This window comes from Castor canadensis, chromosome 5, assembly GCF_047511655.1.
Source record: "Castor canadensis chromosome 5, mCasCan1.hap1v2, whole genome shotgun sequence".
NCBI classification, from domain to species: domain Eukaryota; kingdom Metazoa; phylum Chordata; class Mammalia; order Rodentia; family Castoridae; genus Castor; species Castor canadensis.
In genome coordinates this window covers 74,574,528-74,594,070 of record NC_133390.1, presented here as the reverse complement: position 1 = coordinate 74,594,070, position 19,543 = coordinate 74,574,528, and the positions used below count along the sequence as shown (strand labels likewise).

The 19,543-nt window shown below is 41.3% G+C and overlaps 1 protein-coding gene and 1 long non-coding RNA gene across 6 annotated transcripts in view; one reads left to right on the top strand and one right to left on the bottom strand.

Annotated features, from left to right (window-relative positions):
• The window catches only part of Senp5 (SUMO specific peptidase 5), a 41,624-nt gene extending 29,836 nt beyond the window's left edge, over nucleotides 1–11,788 (bottom strand). For 3 of the 5 annotated variants that reach the window (XM_020169171.2, XM_074073432.1, XM_074073433.1), the window contains exons 1-2: nucleotides 11,621–11,788; nucleotides 3,206–4,752 (exon numbers count right to left, since the gene is read on the bottom strand). In XM_020169171.2, the coding sequence (XP_020024760.1) occupies nucleotides 3,206–4,721 (1,516 nt within the window). In that variant the 5' untranslated portion in view covers nucleotides 4,722–4,752; nucleotides 11,621–11,788. Of the gene's footprint in view, nucleotides 1–3,205; nucleotides 4,753–8,430; nucleotides 8,513–11,197; nucleotides 11,403–11,620 lie in introns of all 5 variants that reach the window. The other 2 variants (XM_074073431.1, XM_074073430.1) reach the window with 2 other exon arrangements.
• An 88-nt stretch (nucleotides 11,789–11,876) lies between these two features.
• The window catches only part of LOC141423261 (uncharacterized), a 26,790-nt gene continuing 19,123 nt past the window's right edge, over nucleotides 11,877–19,543 (top strand). Inside the window, exon 1 of the long non-coding RNA XR_012447981.1 lies at nucleotides 11,877–11,976. This is a non-coding gene — a long non-coding RNA (uncharacterized lncRNA). The remainder of the gene's footprint in view (nucleotides 11,977–19,543) is intronic.

Genomic DNA, 19,543 nt, shown 5'->3' with positions numbered 1-19,543 from the left:
TAATACTATAGAAGTCAGTTAAGGGAGCATCAAATACTGATTGTCCTACACTGACTCCTATTCTGATTGCTTCATTTTCTGGGGGGAGGAGGGGTAGAACTAAGGTTTGAACTCAGGTTCTCAGACAGTACTCTACCACTTGAGCCACTCTGACAGCCTTTTTTTGAGTTGGGTATTTTCAAGATTAGGTTCTCAAGAACTATTTGCCCGGGCTGGCTTAGAACCTTGATTCTCCTGATTTCTGCTTCTTAAGTAGCTAAGATCACAGATGTGAGTCCTTGATATTTGAGATAGGGTCTCCCTGCTACTTTTGCCTGGACTGCCTCGAGCTTGAGATTCGCCTGCCTCAGCCTCTTGAGTAGCTGGGATCACAGGCATGTGCCACCACACGGGTGTGTGTGTGTAAATATTTTTAAATGTTACTAGGGTCTGAACTCAGGGTCTTGTCTTGTGCTTAAGAGGTAGGTGCTCTCACTTGAGCCACACCCTCAACCTCCATCTTGATTACTAAGATCTAGTTCTGTTTTTAGTTGTTTTGCAGTGCTGGGGATTGGACCTAGGGCTTTCTGTAAAAAGAGACCTGGTCTCTTTACACAGAACTTGTTGGCTTTTTCAGATGGTGACAAATTATGACCTCATTTCTACGGCAGAACTTGCTGAGGATAAGGCACTGTCATAGGCAATAGCTATTGCTCTGCCTGAACTATTTTCATGGGAATGGGGATGCTAAGAATCCCAGCAAATGTTCTTAGAAAAATGCATGCTGCTCATTCTTGCAGGTGTTACAGGGTGTGGGGACAAATGTTCTCTTATTCTTAAAAATTCAACAGCAGATATCCTCTTTGCTGATGTATATGGCACAAGCAGGGAGACTCTCCAAACATTCCATTTTTCACTATGGGGGATCATCTCCTTTCTTCCCCACTTCTACCAACTCCAGGAAATAAGCACATTCAGCGTTCAATCACTTCCCCACACTAATCTTCCTTCTCATTCTATGAACATTCCCTCTACTTTCTGCCTTGTGGGAGCTTCTGAATTTCTGACCCACCAAAACACTCCTTGTTTTTTAGCATAAAGATTCTTATTTGCTTTTAATATTTCATAAATTCTATGAATTTGATAGGAAGAGCAGGTTCCATGCATTACTGAACTATTACTGTTTTATTTATTCTTTTCCTTCAGAGCAGGGGATCATATCCAGGGCCTCACATATACCAGACAAGCAATCTACCTGAGCTACACCCTCAGCCCTATTAATATTATTTACTAAGTGAAGGGTGTGTCCTTTATTCCTAATTTAATAAGAGATTTAAGCTAAGAAGGAGCTCAATTTAGTTAACAGGCTTTTCTGCACTTCCTAAAATACGGGGTTTTTTTTTCTCCTTTTATAATTTATTTATATTTTTTTGGTGATACTGGGGTTTGAACTCGGGTCCTCAAACTTGCTAGGCAGACACTCTACCACTTGAGCCACTCCACCAGTCCTTTTTTGTGTTGGGTATATTTGAGATACAGTGCAAACTGCAATCCTTCTATCTCTGCCTCCTGAGTAGCTAAGACTACAAGCGTGAGCCACCAGTGCCCAGATACAAATAATTTTTTTTTAAACATTGCTAGCATTCTACTTTGTGTCTTTTGTAGGGAACTTAATACATACTTGTTGGAAAATGAAGGTTTAATTATTTAAACCACCAAGAAGTAACCCTCCTAACCTACCAGAAATATAACAATTTTATCTGTCCAGATGTAGCCTATACAAACGTGTATATGTGTATGTATATACACATATTTCTATACTTTATCTTTTAACACAATTGTGCGTCATACCATTTTACAATTTGCTGTTTTAATTATGTGTGTGTATACATATGCATCTTTCAGTATGAAAATATAAATCAAAAATCTTTCTTGAAGCCAGGCATGGTGGCACACATCTACAATCCCTGCTTGGGAAGCTGAGTCAGAAGGATATAGCAGCCTGGGCTATATAGCGAGACCTGTCTCAAAAAAAATTTTTTGAGATCAAACCCAGGGCCTCACACATGCTAAGCATGTACTCTATCACCAAGCTACATGCCCAGCCCCAAATGAGTATATTGTAAAGTATTTCAAAGTATACCATTTCCTGAATATGCCATAATTTATGCTTCAATAGAAACATTTGTTTTGGTTGTTTTCAGGTTTTTAACTATAATAATAAAAGTAATACCCTTTACAAATACATTTGTACTTTTTTTTATATCGAGGGCAAACTTTTAAGTGGGGGGAATGAATCAATGGTCATACTGTCTTCCAAAAAATGTTTATACCAATTTACTTCCTGGTATAGATTTTGACAAGAGGCTTTTTAAAAGATGATGCAAAAACTAAAATCCATTTAGTCAAAGAAAGATAAATTTCATCATATAAGAAGTGAAAATGTGTTAAAACAAAAATATCAAACAATGGATTAAAGACTTTTACCTTTTGGGAGTGGCAATCCTTACGATTTAGAATTAATTTAACATCTTTATTACTAGAATGATACCGTAGTCCATGAAAACAGAAATCAGTGTATCTTATTTGTTGCTATATATTCTTAGGAACCAGCATAATGGCTAACACCTAAGTTTCTCATATATTAAATAAATAAAACAGAGACAATCCAATAAAAAAAGTGGTTATGGGAAACCATGCCCAAATAGAAAATGGTTAAAAAGCACACAAAATGATGTCAAACCTAATGATATGAAACTCATTAGATCTATAAGACTGTCAAAGTATAAATTTAAGCTGGTTAATTTTTTTGGAAGGTAATTTAATCATTCTCTTAAAATTTCAAGTGTGAATGTTCTTTCACCAGCAATTCTAATACTAAGAACTTAACTTACAGAAACAATTGTATAAGAACAAAGAAGTTCACTGCACCATTAGTTTATAGCAGAAATATTGGAATCAGATTCAATGCAAATGTCCATCAACACGAAGTTATGAATATCTACACAATGCAGCAATATAAAAAGCAAGAATATCTAGAGTGTCTGCTTTGCAAACGCAAAGCCAAGTTCAAACCCAATCCCACCAAAAAATAATAATAGTAATAATAATAATGCCTTAAAGGGAAAGTCAGATGTGGAAGAGAGAAAAAAAAAAAAACTCTTCTAGAAAGGATAATGGACAGCAAGTGTGGGCCAGAGGTTGAAGGACAATAAAGAGCGCATACCAGAAAGGCAGACTGAGAGCTGTTCATCATCCACTGCAGATGCTTTTTGACTGTTCTTCCCACCTCCCATTTGATTTTCTAGTTTGAGTTCACTGCACACCAGGGGAGCTTCCAGTGGACTTTTACAGTAAGGGTGGTCCAGCAACTTAGAACTAAGAATGTTCTGCTTCAGAGATCCATCCTCCTCCATCTGGTAGGAGTTCTCATTTTGAACAGTCTCTTCAGATACAAGCCCATCTATACTACTCACAGATTTATCTGCTTCAGGTGCTGACAGCTTTAGGCTGTCATCAGTGACAGTACTTGTCCGACTTTCCTGACCCAAAGTCACAATTTCTCTTTCAGTTTCTGAGGCGAACATGTCATCAGAATGGTGTTCTGATAAGGGGATGTCATGAATTAGCTCCTCTGTACACTCCCACTTAGGAGAGGAACAGGGTGATTGGTCCCAGGTGTATGTGGCATTGCCATTCTGTTGGTCAGGGAATGCTTCACCTAAACTAAGCTCCTTGTCCAAGAAAGGGCTTCCTTTAGTGTGGCCATCAGGCATATGAGAGTTCTTTCCCTTTACCACAACACTGCCATCCATATCTGGAAAGTGTGGCTGATGCAGACAAGAGGAGTCTTTAGGTTCTGGGGAAGGGAATGGGCTGCAACTGCCACCTTCAGTGTTATCTCTAAGGGTCTCTTGATGGTCCCCAGTGACCTTCTGAACCCAGCTTCGCTGGGCTTTTCTTAGCTTGCAAACTTTGCTTTTTGTTCTGAAGTGTTGGGATCTGAGAATCCTATACCGAAATCTAATCATGGATAATTTCTCATACATCATAAGAGGAGACGCTTTTATTTTTCGATGTTGGTTAAGTTGGAACTTTTTTGGAATCAGGGGTTCCCCATTCCTGTGGTGCTCCGGCCCTTGGCAGCAGCCATAACAAAAGCGCTTTCTCTTATGGTTGCTCAAGGTGACCACAATCTTGCCGCTCTCGCCTGGACTTTGGCTCTCCCCATTGAACTTCATGGGAAAGTCAGAAGCTTGTGGCTCTGTCCTAGGTCTGTGACCATTGGCCTGACCTAAAACACTATTTGCTGATAAGCCAGCAACTGCCTTCAAGAGACTTTTCTCTCCACAGTATTCATGATCCGAGTTCTTTGCTAATGACAGCAATTTATCTGCTTGGAATTTCAGGAGACTCCTGGAGGGAGAAATGAAGTGCTTAGTGTCCTTTCTTTTCACTTTACAGGACAAAGTACTAATGTTGTGAGTAGCCACTCTGGAGTTGGTGTTAGTACAAAGAGGATCATCCTGGATCCACGTTTTCTGGATTTGAAGAGCCTCCTTACTACACTGGAAATGCCTCAACTGTCTATTCCAAGTAACTGGTCTTGCCAATTTAGCTTTCAAAATGCACAAATATTGGTGAAAATAGAATTTCTTAAAGCCTCCAAAACCAGTATTCCATTTCTCAGAAAAGGCTAAGTGGATTCCTTTCCTCCATAGAATTTTCCTCTGTTTTTTCATTTTTCTGATGCATAATGAGAACTGGATGCGGCTATAAAGAAGAAAATGTAAAGAAAAGTTACATATCAATCTAAAAATACTATCAAGAAGACATTCACAGCAATTAAGGCAGAAAACTGAAAAAGAGCACAAGCACTTGATTTTAGGCTGTCAGACGTAATGAACTCCTACCCAATCAAGGTTTCCATTGCAATGAAAATTGGGGAGGAGAGAAGATCTGAGTACTTGAACAAGTCCTCATTTGCTGTACACCTACCTTGGATAGAAATAAGTTTGAAGAATCATTTCTTAGTATGCAGTCAGTTTCTGATGAAGTGCCCAGGGCAGAGAGTCAGAAGAGAATTTCTAAGTGTTGGCACTTCTCATCACCTAGGTAACTTTAAGCAAGTCATCGAAGTTCTGTTTTCTCATTTATAAAATGAAGGATAAGGAAGGGAGAGGGAACCAAATACCACTTAAGACTGATTCCATATCCATTTACTTATAACTTTCACACAAAATAATTTCCTTCACATAACAAACTTTTTAAAGAGCAGTATGGTCTATACAGTCATTCACAGGTAAATATTCAACCAACACATGATATCAGAAGATCAGACTTCTCTTTTCCAAGTTGGAGTCTCTGAATGACTATGTAAGAAGAGTACTCCATCAGGGGCTCTCATCCAGCTATTCTGGCTGTCAAGTGAAATAGGACCAAGAATCAACACAATGAACTTCAGGAACACAATGGTAGAGACAGAAGATGAGAATGAATAGCAACTAAACCATGGCTTCCCTTCAGAATTTAATAAAATCTCACATTCTGAAAGTTCTTTAGGCATCAGCCACCACAGGTGAAGTGGAAGAAACACTGAACCATCAATCAGAAATCATTTCCTAATTTAAGCTTGCCAACAACTTAAGAAAAGCTTCCCCAACATGCTAGTTAAAAGGTCTGCAGCTGAGCTACATCTCTGGCCTCTATTTCTTTTTTTCTTTTCTTTTTCTTTCTTTCTTTTTTTCTTTTTTTTTAACATACTAGGGTTTGAACTCAGGGTCTAGGGCTTGCTAGGCAGGCACACTACCACTTGAGCCACATCTCCAGCCCTCCCCTAACCATATTTCACACTGAAAGGAGCAGAGAAGAATTAACCAAGTTAACTCTGGGAAACAATATTGTGACTATAGGCTCTAGAGTTAAAGACAAAAAAAACTATATACAAATACTGTACAGTTGGAAATTTGCTTTTCCACTGAAGTCTGAGTTAATTCAAAACGATCAGCATTCTAAAATTAAGTTAAATATGTTGTGGATAATTAGAGCTAGGTTTTTCATCGATGGAGAAAAGATGATGATGAAAGATAATGCAGGAATGAATTAAGATGCTAGATTTAAACTGGAGATACCAGCATGAACTCAAGTGTTTAATATATACACAGATACAGACACGTAAGTATACATATACATATACATTATTTCCCAGCTGGACTAGAAACTACAATATTCACGAAAAAAATGAGCACCCCTAACAACCAGAGCTTGGTTTCTAAATATAATTGTCCACCTAAAGAAATGGCTGGGGAGTGGCTCAATGGGTAGAATGCCTGCCTAGAAAGGACAAGGCCCCAAGTTCAAACCCCAACACTGGGGCAAAAATGGATGGTTCCAGAGCTGGAGCAGAGAAAACACAAGACGAGTCTGGAGTATCACTGTGGTGTCAGAGAGTCCACAAGTGCTCCAAAAATAGTAAGTCAAAAGGACCCAGATGCCAACTTGAAGAGAATCATAATGGCCAAAACTTGTGAGCAATCAAATGCATAATAAAAGCAATAGGTTATGACCCAGGAATAAAATAAATATCCTTGAGCTTATAGTGATTTAAAAAACTTGAGCTGGACGTATGGCTCAAGTGGTAGAGCACTTGCCTAGAAAGTGTGAGACCCTGAGTTCAAATCTCAGCACTGCCAAAAAAAAAAAAAAAAAGAAAAGTAAGTAAAATAATAAAAATGGGCTGGCAGAGTGGCTCAAGTGGTAAAGCGCCTGCCTAGCAAACAAAGACCCTGAGTTCAAGCCCCAGTACTGCCAAAAAAAAAAACTGACTAAATAAAAGGGATGGCTCTTCTTTACACAGAACTTCAAATTAATAAATATGGAAGGAATGATGGAAATTAGAAATACAAAAGTTAAATTCTGCAACCCTTCTTAAGAAGTAACTGACTTCTACCATGGTGGTACATGCTTGTAACCCCAGCATTCAGGAGGTGAAGGGAAGAGGATCCAGAGTCTGAGGTCAGCTTGGGCTAAATAATGAGACCCTGTTTCAAAAAAATAAATAAAAAACCAAGATTGGCAATGAAAAGAAAACAGAGCAATGCCTTCAAAATTCTGAGGAAAATTATTTTCAACATAGAATTTTCAATCCAGTCAAATTTTAAGTCAAGACATAAGTCAGAAAAAGGTTTTTCAGAAAGGTAAGTTATTAAAATACATACCTCCCATACACCCTTCTCAAAGAGACACAAGAAATACCGACAAAATGCATGATGGGATCCAATCCAGGAATGAGATTCAAAACAAAGATAAGCAATAGGAATACTAAAGATAACAGGAAAAAAAACAGAATGACTAAAAATAGCCATCAATCCAGAAAAGAGAAAAAGGGACCTCTAAGAATAAAAAACTGATAGAATTTCTGGAAGAGTGTTTAAAGATAATTTTGTAAACTACCATTTATATAATAGTAATAACGTAAACACTGACCTAATTAAATGGGTTTTTGTTAAGGCTTTTTTTTTTTAAGTAAGTTCTCTATATAGCCCAGGCTGGCCTCAAACTCTGATCCTGCCTCAGCCTCCCAAGTACAGGGTAATCCAATGGCTCTTAATCTTTTTTTTTTTTTTTTTTTTTTTTTTTGGTGGGACTGGAGTTTGAACTCAGGGCTTCGCACTTGCAAAGCAGTTGCTCTACCACTTGAGCCACACCTCCAGTTGATCCAATGGGTCTTAACCAGATATTCCATACCATACTCCAATATTTGGAAATGTATGGGGAAACTCTTGGCTATAATGAATTCAGGTTTGTATTGCTGGGGTTCAGGAATGCTAAATATCACATAGACAGGATAGTGACTGCCTTCATTCAGGAGAACTGATTCTAGCCAAAAATGATACCACTATACTGGTAGGGGAAGATAACACAAGTAACAAAAAGGTAACTTAAACTGGAGGCGTGCCTCAAATGATAGAGGGCTCATGTGGCATATCATACATGATGCCCTGAGTTCAATCCCAGTACAACAACAACAAAAAAAAAAGGTTACAAAGACATGTTTATATAGAAAGAACAGTTTAGACTTGAAAGAGGCTACCTTTGGTAAATGGGCAATGGAGAAACAGGCAAGATTCTGGTAACGAAGTCAGGAAAGAATGCTGCAATTTCTATAGTATATTTGTATCACGTTATATAACTTATACACGTATGTGTATACATATATCTATAAATATAATTTTCCACTTTGTCCTTTTATAAAGCCCTGCACCTCATCCTCAATTATGCATGCTATCTACCACTCCAAATAATGATCCCTCTCCCCTCCATGTAATTAATCTTTGGTTACCTGTTTATGTGTATGGGGACAGAAAAGAGAGAAAATGTGAAAAAAATTTTTCTTAAGCAGACTTTCAAACTTTATTTTTTTTTTTTGATCCCCCTTTTACCACCACTTACATAGTATATGAAGGCCAGGGGCGTAGTTTAGCGGTAGAGTGCTTGCCTAGTATGCATGAAGTCCTGGGTTAGATCCTCACCACTGAAGGAAAAAAAAAAAAAAACCCACAAACATGACCACTTGTTGCTTCTCTCCACTGCTGCTTTAGGATTCAAATTCTCAGGTCAGCTGACTAGTTACCACTAGTCTTTTCTACTTTTTAGCTTCCAATTTTTTTTTGTTATCCTCACTGTTCTCACTGCCATTTTGAAGTTTAAAACAAATCAAAAACAAAAACTTCATTAGATAAATCAAATCTAATCAAATCAGATGCTCATGAGGCCATTACAAAAGCATAGATCCCCAATTTCAATTTCATAGATCCCCAGGCTCTATAAGATGCTGGCTAATACTACAAAGGCATCATGCATACCAGGAAGAGGAAGGGAGGGAAATAAAGCCTGGGAGTAGAGCACTGGGTTTAATACAGGCCAGATTAGCAAAATATTGGTTTTTTATTTTGATACTGGTTTGAACTCGGCCTCATGCTTGCCAGGCTTACCACTTGAGTCACTCCACCTGTCTTGGACTTGAACACTTGATGCTCCTGCCTCTGCTTCTCAAGTGCAATTCTGGGATTAAAAGCTCCTGCACCATCACACGCAGCATTAAAAATACGGTTTTTTTTTTTTGGTGTGGTGGGGGTCGGTACTGGGGTTTGAACTGAGTCAGGGCTTTGTGCTTGCTGGGCATGTTCTCTACCACTAGAGCCATGCCCTCAACCTTTTTTGCTTTAGGATTTTTCAAATAGGGTCATACATTTATGCCTGGGCCAGCAAGGATCAAGATCCTCCTATTCACACTTCCCACATAGATGGAATGACAGGCACACACCACCATGCCCACTTCTATTGGATGAGATAGGGCCTCACTAACATTTTTGCCCTGGCTAGCCTTAAGCCTCAATACTCCCAATTTCCGCCTCCCAAGTAGCTAGGATTACAGGCATGAGCCACTGTGCCCACCCAAAATATTCTTAAGTCAGAATTTGCCATGGTTTTTAAAGTTTTATCATAAAAGCCTACCAAAAAACTTATTTATGGAGTGCTGTAATTCTGACAACCAACAAGCCTACACTGAAGTAAGAAACTTTAATGTAACATGTGCTCCTTTCATCAAAAAGTGTTGAGTCTAAATGCTTATGAAACTACGTAAACAGAATCACACATAGATACTACCTAAGAAAGCTCTTTTTCCCTCTTCTGGGCCGAAGGCACTATAAAATCTGAAAAAGAACTACTGATTTAAGTAGGTTACTTCTTACCAAAAGGAAAGAAAAAAATTAAGGCACCAAACTAGTTGGACAACTTGCTAAGCCTGTTTATAAACTAGAAACCTCATTTACATCTGTGTATTCAAATTAGGAAAAGCACCTGTGAAGCTTTTTTGTTTGGCACTACTGGCATTTGAACTCAATTGTTTTTTTTAATGTTGTGGATAGAGCCAGGGCCTCAAACATACTAGGCAAGTGCTTTACCACAGAGCTTCACCCCCACCCTTCCCCGACCCCCGTCCCAAGGCCATTGACCTTTTCAAAAAACACAAATATCCAGGTTCCAGTTTAAACCTACTGAGGTGGGTTCCAGGCCTCTGGGGACCAAGTCTTGCTAAGTTGCCACGTTGGACTCAGTGATTTCCATCTCAGCCTGCCCAGTAGCTGGGACTACAGATATGTATCACCTCACTTGTTTTAATTTTCTAAGTGATACTACTGCCCAGCCAGGCTTTGAAAATACTGGATTAGCGAACCCTCAAGGTTCCTTCTTAATCTACGACTTTAAATTTCAAGTAGATATTTCCATGTGTACAGCACTGAAGATTGCACTTAACTACATTCTGCACCTCAGCCATCACCGTGCCCCAAGAAAAGTATGCTTAATTGTACCTGTAAGATCAGGTCTACTCACTCAGGACACTGAATCTCCCTCCCTTCTCCCAAACACTTCTCTAAGAGGGGTCCAATTACACTACTGAGTGAATATTGTCTAACATGGACAAAAGCAATTCAAGTTAACTTAGAACTGTAATATCCAGTCACTCCAATGAGTCCAGTTCCTGCATCTGCTCTTGCACATTTTCAGTGAATATGAAATGCTTTAGAGGCAGAGAGGGTTCACAGACATAGGTGCTGAGGATTCCTTCTAAAAGCAGGCCACAGGTGTAAAGAAGCCCCTCCCAGCTTTTCTCCTAAGACCAGGTGACTGGGCAAAAGCTACCTAGAGCAAAGAGCAGAACTGATTTAAGTCATCCTTCATATACTAATTATGTTTTATCAATAAGCATGCAACATCTGAGTGAATAGGAGAGGTTTATTCCTGATGCTGCCCATCCAAGGCACAGACTGAAGCTATTCTTCTGCAGCCTTTCTCCATGCCAAGCTTAATTATTCTGGACCAAAGGCAAAAAACATCGCTAAGAACTCACCATTAAATGTCCTGGATATTCTTAAACGAAGTTTAACTAGATTTTCAAAACATTTCATTTAATTTTTCCAATTAACTTTCCAATAAGAAAGCCCCATTGTACACGGGGTGAATTAAAAACACTACCAAATGGCAGACTAGGATTCCAACTCAGCTTTCCTGGCTCCAGTTTTGGCTAAGTCCAAAGCTCCCACATCCCATCCTCCCCCAACAGAGTAGCCACAGAGTGGAGCCGGGGCTGATACTGCCTACGATGGAACACAAAAACGGTTTCCCCACCACCACCACTCTAATTATACCATACCATTCTATAAAAGGGTCCCATGAGCGTGGGGGAAGGAACCAAGGCAGGAAGAAGGCAAGGCTGTCCGAACAAATCAAAACTCTTGACTTCCGAGACGGCAGAGCAGTGGACTGCTAACAGCGCTCTTGCTCTCAAGTCTTCCCTGGCTTCAGGGGCAGCGGCCAGGGGCGCTAGTCTTCTCGCTGCCTGCGTTGAACGGCTTGGGCTGGAGAAAAACAAGAGAGGGCAGCGGTCCCTCGGGACAAGCTTCTTCCCGGTCACCAGAAGACACACCGAGCTCAGGGAGAAACTGCTGCCTAGGGCTCGAAGCATGGGGGAGGGCAAATCTAGAGGCCTCCGGGCCAGGGCGCTGAGCTGGCGCGCAGCGGCGCGGGGAATGGCTGGTCAGTCATTCGGCCGAGTGGCCCCCCTGCTCCCGCTTACCTACGTCCCTGGCTCCCTGCACCTGCTCCGCCGCCGGCCCAAACGCTGCGGCAGCCGGGACTGCAGCCGCGCCTTCGCCGGCCCTGGAAGAAGCCCCGCCAGCCAGGAGATGTCTGGCCTGGTCGCGGCCGCCACGGCTGCCGAGCTTCCTCCCGAACAGCGGCGCGACGCCGGCGCCCTCTTATCACGTCACCTCCTCCCATGCCCTTCCGCATGGAACCCCGCCCACGCCTCGTGCGAGGGGGCGGGGCGTGCGGCGGGGGGTGGGGCTCCGCGCCTGTGTATTTGCTGTCCGCCTGTCTCCACTCTTTTGGGGTCCGCATCCCTCCCGCTCCTCTCCGAAGGCACGAGGAATGGTAGGTCCTGCAATGGGGGAAGTTGTAGAAGCTGTGCAAGGTGTCTTTGGGTTTTTTGTGCAGCCTCTTCTCAATTCTTACCCCTAAAGCGCCAAATCACACCACAGCCAGAATACAGCCCCACCTTCCACCTGCCGCTGCCCGTTAGCCAACAGCAAAAAAACACGTTCCTCTTATAAGAGTCTGCCATTTTTGAGGCCTGGCTCAGACCTGTGTCCCCACGTTGATCTTACCCCTTGGCATTGTAATTTGCACTTCTCAAGAAGGGCAGGGCCCTTGCTCCAAAGCCTGCGTGGCCTGCAAGTGCGAAGGAAGTCTGAGAAGGAAACCTGCTGTTCTGTTTCCAACAGAGAGGAAAGGATGACTGCCTTGTATGTTGAAGCAGTATTCATTCAATAAACTTTTTTTTTTTTTTTTTTTGCGGTACTGGAGTTTGTACTCAGGGCCTCGTACTTAATAGGCAGGGGCGCTACCACTTGCGCCACACAGCCAGTCCTCTACTTATTTGTCAGGTAGGGTCTCGCATTTTTGTCCAGGCAACCTACCTATGGCCTCCTGAGTAGCTGATATCACAGATGCCCCACCACACCTGGCTTATTGGTTGAGATAGGGGTCTCCCTAACTTTTGCCCAGGCTGGCCCTGGGCCTCTTCTGTCCTCCTGATCTCCACCTCCCAAGTAGCTGGGATTATAGATGTGTCCCACCGCTCCTGGCTTAATATTTTTCTAATGTTAGCATAATCTTTTTCTTTGTAAGACCTCGGCTTAAATGTGAGGAAAGAGACAAATAAGCATCCAATATCCTAACATTGGATGATTTCTCTGATATTGGATAGAAAACGTGATAGATTTCATGGTGGGAGATGCATTTGTTTTTGGAAATAGTTGGTTTGGAACAATAGTGGAGATGATTGAATCCAATGGAATGGTAAGGATGTAGTTCTCGGACGCCTTGTGCTCCAGGTATAGGCAATAATGGTGTCTGTTTATTGTAGAAAGAAAAAAAAACAACAACAACAAAGAGGCTCAGTGGTATGGAGTGTTCCAGATGTTCCTCGGTTCTTTGGGCACAGTGTCTAAGATTAGGATGCTGCTCTGGCTCCAGCAAAAGAACCACAAAGGGTAGGAAGATAACAAGGAATGATTTATTAGCAAAGCAAAAACACACCAGGGTAGGCAGTTTGTTAAGGGCTGACTGCTATTGAAGCTGTCAGAACTTGGGGTATTATTCTCAAATAGGGTGGTGTCAGTAGGTGGCAAGAGACTGAGGTCCTCCCTTGTGGTGCCCTTCCTAGATGGTCTGACAATGGTGGAGGGGTTGCCTAAAGTGGGAAGGCCATACACCTGCATTTCAAAAGGACAGATACCTGCACATTTCATCTTCTTTCCTCTTTCCACTTTAAGTTGCCAGTGGAAGGTCACATAGCCTCAGGCAACTACAGGACCTTGCTATGAGGCCTGTGCTCCATAAGGAGGATATAGAGCCATTATGCTAATCATTGGCCCAGGTGTGGGCCATCTGGGGTTTTATGATTTCACCTCCTCCAAGGGGAATGGAATCTTGTAGCCCGGCATTTCCTTGTTCCTGCTCATGTCTACCTAGCTGCCCATGCTAACAGGAGAGCCCAAGCTTGGTGTGCACAAGACCCTCCCCAGCACTAAATGAAGAAAGGAAGGCAGGGTGGGAGGAAGGGAGGGAGGGAGGAAGGAAGGAAGGAAAAAAACCAAATACCAGGCGTTTGCTTTAGTTATCACCACATGCCAGCAAATTGTAAACAATGTGATAATAGTTCTCTTTCCAAACCAAACCTTTCCTTAGTCTTAGTTTGAAATTACTGATATAGTTAAACTATTGAGGATTTTGGGGGCTTTTGAGGAGGGCAGGTAGGATGGAACTCAGGATCTTTTGCATGCTAGCCAAGAATCCTACCACTAAGCTACATCCCAAGCACTGAAACAGGAAGATTGTGAGTTTGAGGCCAGCCTGGCTACATAGCAAGTTCCAGGCCAGCCTGCACCCTATCTCAAGAAAAAACTAACAGAAAAAAAAGGGGGGGGGGTTATGGAGAAAGGGTTCTTACACGTGACTACTGATACTAAGGTCCATCCAGGCACCACTGACAGAGGCTAACTCATACCTTTGGCAAAAGCCTTCTATTTATATAGAGATAAGCATGACTATCTCTATTGATTCATATATATAATTTTTTTGCAGTACTAGAAATTGAATTCAGGGCCTTGAGCCATGTCACCAGCCCTTTTTTAGCTTAGTTATTTTTTAGACAGGGTCTTGCATTTTTGCCCAGAGCTGGCTTTGGACCACAGTCCTCCTACTTATGCCTCTCAAGTAGCTGGGATTATAATTATGCACCACTACTCTCAGCCTACAAACACTTTGTTTAACAGTCCCTATTCATGAAGTTATTTAAAAGAAGAGAGGATCCCCTACACAATTTATTTAATTAGACATCTTCTAACTTTAACTCCCTCTTGTATTTTGCTTTATAATAGTGTTTCTGCTTTTAGGCTAAAATGACTGGCTCTTCAGCCATTACAGTTTATCCCTGTCTCACATACTAGTTTATCCCCGGCTACTTTGGCTGGTCTTTATTTAGACTGGTGATTAGATGGTCGCTCCAGGATTATCTAACCCCCATATCTCCTCTCCTCGGAGGTAGCCTTCTTGCTCTTGCTCTCCCGCTACTCTTAGCAATTGAATCTGCCTCATCATGATGCCTCAGTCATTAACTGTAATCTTAGCACTGTTCTTACAGGAATAACAACAGTTTATCTGATGTTGGAGAAAGCCAAGGGAACAAGTGAAACTTTTTGCTCCCCTGTGTTATACACACATTTTAAATTTATTGCCAGAGTAAAAAGGATAACAATTAGAAACATTTTAGCAAAGGAATTAAGGTCCTTAATTTAAAACGGTGAAGCCTTACTTAAGTGTGCAGATAATCTCCTTATCTGTAATCCACAAAAATACACCCTGATGATAATGCTATTAAAATCCTTAATTTCTAGGGGTCTGCAGGATTCTGAGTCTCTCCACAAAAGGCACAGATCTCCCACCAAAAAGTCAAATATTATCTAGGCCACATTCTGACTCCAGGGGACCAAACCCTGAGAGAAAACAGTTCCTCTTTTTTTTTTTTTTTTGGCAGAACTGAGATTTGAACTCAGGACTTCACATTTGCTAAGCAGGTACCACTTAAGCCACTCCACCAGGCCAAGGGGCCCTCTTCAAATGAGAACCACCTCAAATGAAGAAACAACTCAGAATTTTTCTGGGAATAGCTGGTTTCTGTAGGGTCTGGATCTGTCTATGGGTTAATATATAAGCCCCTATATGAGGCAATGCAAGGCTGGTATCTGCCCTGATCCTAGGAATTCCAGATTTAGGTAAATGCCTATATGTAGCTGAAAGACAGTGTAGCATAAGGAGTTCTTATTCAAAATGGTAAGTAAAATTCCTTAGCCTGTGACTTTTTTTTTTTTTTAAAGTTAGGTACTATTGCATCCAAGGACATGTTTCCTGGATTCACATTTCAAGAACGGTGCTTACAGCCAGCCAGGCACCAATGACTCATGCCTGTAATCCTAGCTAGATGGCTGTTTGAAGCCAGTCAGACAAATAGTTCTTGAGACCCCATCTCCAAACTAACTGGAACAAAATGAGTTGGAGGTGTGCTCAAGCAGTAGAGTACCTGTGTTGCAAGTGGGAAACCCTGAGTTCAAACCCCAGTCCCACCAAAAAAGAGAAAAAGAATAATCCTTACAGCAAAAAGAGAAACAGACAGACTAATTAAAGACTGAAAAATCTTATTACCAACTACAGGCTGACAAGAAAAAGGAGACTATACTAACTGGTTTGGAGACCTAAGATTTTGGGGAGGCATAAGTGCTATTTCCATGAGTTGCCATCACTATAACAGGTATCAGTCTACTGAAGTGTTTTTGTGGACATCGAGTGTTTTCAACACATTAAACTCTTTAGACTTTACTTGCTCTTAATGTTTTTTATTTTTCTTAAAATTTTTTTACCTGAATCGGGGGCCTGTGGTTCACGTCTGTAATCCTTGCTACTCAGGAGGCTGATATGAGGATTGCAGTTTGAAGCCAAACTGTACAAATAGTTCCTGAGACCCTATCTCAAAAAACCCAGCACCAAAAAGGACTTGCTGGAGTGGATCAAGCAGTAAGAGTGCTTGCCTTGCAAGAGTGAGGCCCTGAGTTCAACCCTCAGTGCTGCCAAAATAATAATAATAATAATAACAACTTTATAACTGGATATTTTTGTCACTGATAGAGGAGCCAGTGGTGTCTTTGAGTGGAGAGAAGAAGCTGGGCGTCTGGGAAGGCCAAAGGAAGTAGAGCACATTGTCCATAGAAGGGAGCTGAACAAAGAGAAAGCTCTAGCTTCTTTCTAATAACTTCTCTTTGTTGAAGATTTTCAGCCATCTGACTTGTTTTGGGCCCTATTGTGGTTTTCTTTATGTAAATAAAAAAGTCTGAGCTTCTCTAATTTGGGGGCTGATGTCTTTCATCACTTTGGGGACATTCTCAGTCATTATCTCTTCAAATACAGTATTTCTTTTTTCAAACGGAGCATTTCTTATGTGTTATTATCTCTGTGATCTGGGACTCCAATTACATATGTAAGACTGTTTAACCTTATCCACCAGACCGTTTATATATTGTACCATCTTTAAGTTATTTATTTGTTGGTTTGGTATTTTGACACAGTGTCTTGCTATGTAGCCCAGGCTGGCCTTGAACTGGGATCCTCCCAAATGCTAGAATTACCAGTGTACACCACCATGCCTGGCTTCAAGTTTTATTTTGTTTTTGACAATGCTGGGCATCAACCCAGGACTTTGTGCATGCTAGGCAAGTACTCTCCCACTGGGCTATATTCCCAGCCCTCATACATTCTCTTCATACTTCAACTGTTTCCTGTTTACATTTCTTTGCGTTTTCTATGTTCTCAATCTTCAGTCTGCTCTCAATTCTATGCATTGAGCTCTTAATTTGAAGGATTGGAGATGTGGCTCAAGTGGAAGAACACTTGCCTAGCAAACACAAGGCCCTGAGTTCAAACCATAGTACCGCTGTGGGGGAGAGCAAAGAGTTCTGAATTTGATTTTTTTAAATAATTTGTTGGTGGTACTGGGGTTTGAACACAGAGGCCTCATGCTTGCTAGGCAGGCTTTCTACTACTTGAGCCCCTCCACTAGTTCCAAATAAACTCTTTTGATAGATTCCCATTATTTCTGGGAAGACTGTCTTTTCATCCACTGTTCCATAGTCAGCCTGTGTTGGAGAAACTTGACAGAAGATGTAGGTTTCAGCAGGTCTGCAGGAAACAACTAACTGGGTGTCCAAGAAATTTACTAGAGAGTATAGGTGAGCCGTCAGGGGCTCCCAGGGACCACCTGCCACATAGCCCAGAAGTTCTCTGGAGAGTGTCGGTAAGCCTAACATGGAACACTGGAAATAAACTTCAGGATAGCAGAAAATTTTATTTGGAGACTGGTGTGGTGACACATGACTGTAATCCCAGGACTTGGAATCACAAGCTCAGAGAATCACAAATTCAAGGCCAGTCCAGGCAACATAGATTCCTGTCTCAATAAAAAAGAAAAGCTTCTTTTCTTGTTCTGGTGTGCTAGGACTGGTCTGCGGGCAAATGGTCCACAGGGATACCAGGGAAACTCATGAGAGAACAGGCACCTTTGGAGCTCCAGCATGCTTCTGGCAACTGTAACTTGGGAGAAAAAAAAAAAAAAGTACCCAGGATCCAGGAAGAGAAGCTGCTTCTGATATTACAATATCCTTCCAGGTCCCCCTGTACCACATACTTTGAGAAAGCCTAACAATGCACAGCTAGCAAAGGAGAAAATGTTACAGGTCCATTTCAAAGGAGGGCTAAGATTAGATTTGGAACACAGAGATCTGAGATGCAATTTATTATTTAGGGGATACATCCCCTAAAATTGTTCTCTTATCTCTATCACTTCACTCAGTGATGTTTGCCAACTTATTGCCTTCTGAGCTGCATGTGTATTGAGGAACAATCCCAATGTCAATTCAGGACCAGTCCATTTCATTCCAGGCTAGTTTCTGCCCTGTGCCCTTACTGACCCCCCTCCTCCAGCTTCTGCGTACCATCTGTGGTATGCTCCCAAGTTCATAGCCAGGATTTGGGCAGAGTTTATACTCACATTTGGAATCTCAGCCGTTCTGTGACTTTCTCATTTACAGATTTTTCTCCATTCAATTTGTAGCTGCTTTGCAGCTCTGAATTCCATCGTCTGCCATATCTACAGGTAGTGTCAGGGGGTTGTGAAAGCAACAGACTCACAGGTCTAATCTTTTTTTAATACAGGGTCACCTTATGTAGCCCAGGCTGATGTCAAACTGATGATCCTCCTGCCTCAGTCTCCCAAGTACTGGGATTACAGGTGTGAGCCATCATGCTTGGTCTCAAAGGTCTTAACAGATATGGTAACAGTCTTTCAAGAAGTAACTCTTATCTACTATCTACCTGCTTTTGGTCATTGTTCAGCAGCTTCAAATAGTTATTTTTAATAATTTTGTCCACTTGTTATAGTTGTTTTCTGTAGGAAGAATTGCTTGGCCTCATCAGGCCACCACCACCAGAAGCCTCATTCCAGAAGTTGATTTTACATTTATTTATTTATCTGTCTATTTAATTATTATTTTTTTGGCAGCACTGGAGGCCTCCTGCTTGCTAGGCAGGCACTCTATTATTTGAACCACTCCATCAGTCCCCATAAGGTGATTTTTTTTTCCCCACAAGTTGGTGTTAATAAATATTATTTGTAACACAAAATTTATCGATGTTGTTGACTAATAAAGTTACTAAAATTTGTTTAAATATATTTAAAGCATATGGCCTAACAAAACTTTTGTAGAAGTCTTTTGTGTGTGTGGTACTGGGGTTAGAACTCAGGGCCTCATGCTTGCCAGGCAGGCATTCTACCACTTGTACCATCCCACCAGCACTGTTTTGTGTTGGGTGTTTTCTTTCTTTTCTTTTTTTTTTTTTTTTTTTTTTTTGGTCTTTTCTTTTTTGGTGCTGGGATCAAACCCAGGGCCTCACACATGCAAGGTAAGAGCTCTAATACTGGGCTACATCCCAGCCCCATGTTAGGTATTTTCAAGATAGGGTCTCGAGAACTAGCTGCCCAGCTGGCTTTGAGCCTCGATCCTCCTGATCTCTGCCTCCTGAGTAGCTAGGAGTACGGGCATGAGCCATGGGTGCCCAGCGGAAGTTTTTCTTTTTTTTTTTTTTTTTGTACAAGTCTTTGAAAAAGTATATTACTAAGTGACACAATTCAGCTCAACTATAGACCTAATAAAATTATTATACATGTGTTTATTTCTTGTTATCTTTATCAACATATCACATATAAAAGTGCCATTTTTAAAACTAAAAGAACTTAATTTTTTGCAGTGCTAGGGATCAAGCCCAGAGCCTTATGCATGTTAGACAGTGTTCCAGTGCTCTTCCACTGAACTGCATCTCCATCCCTAATTGT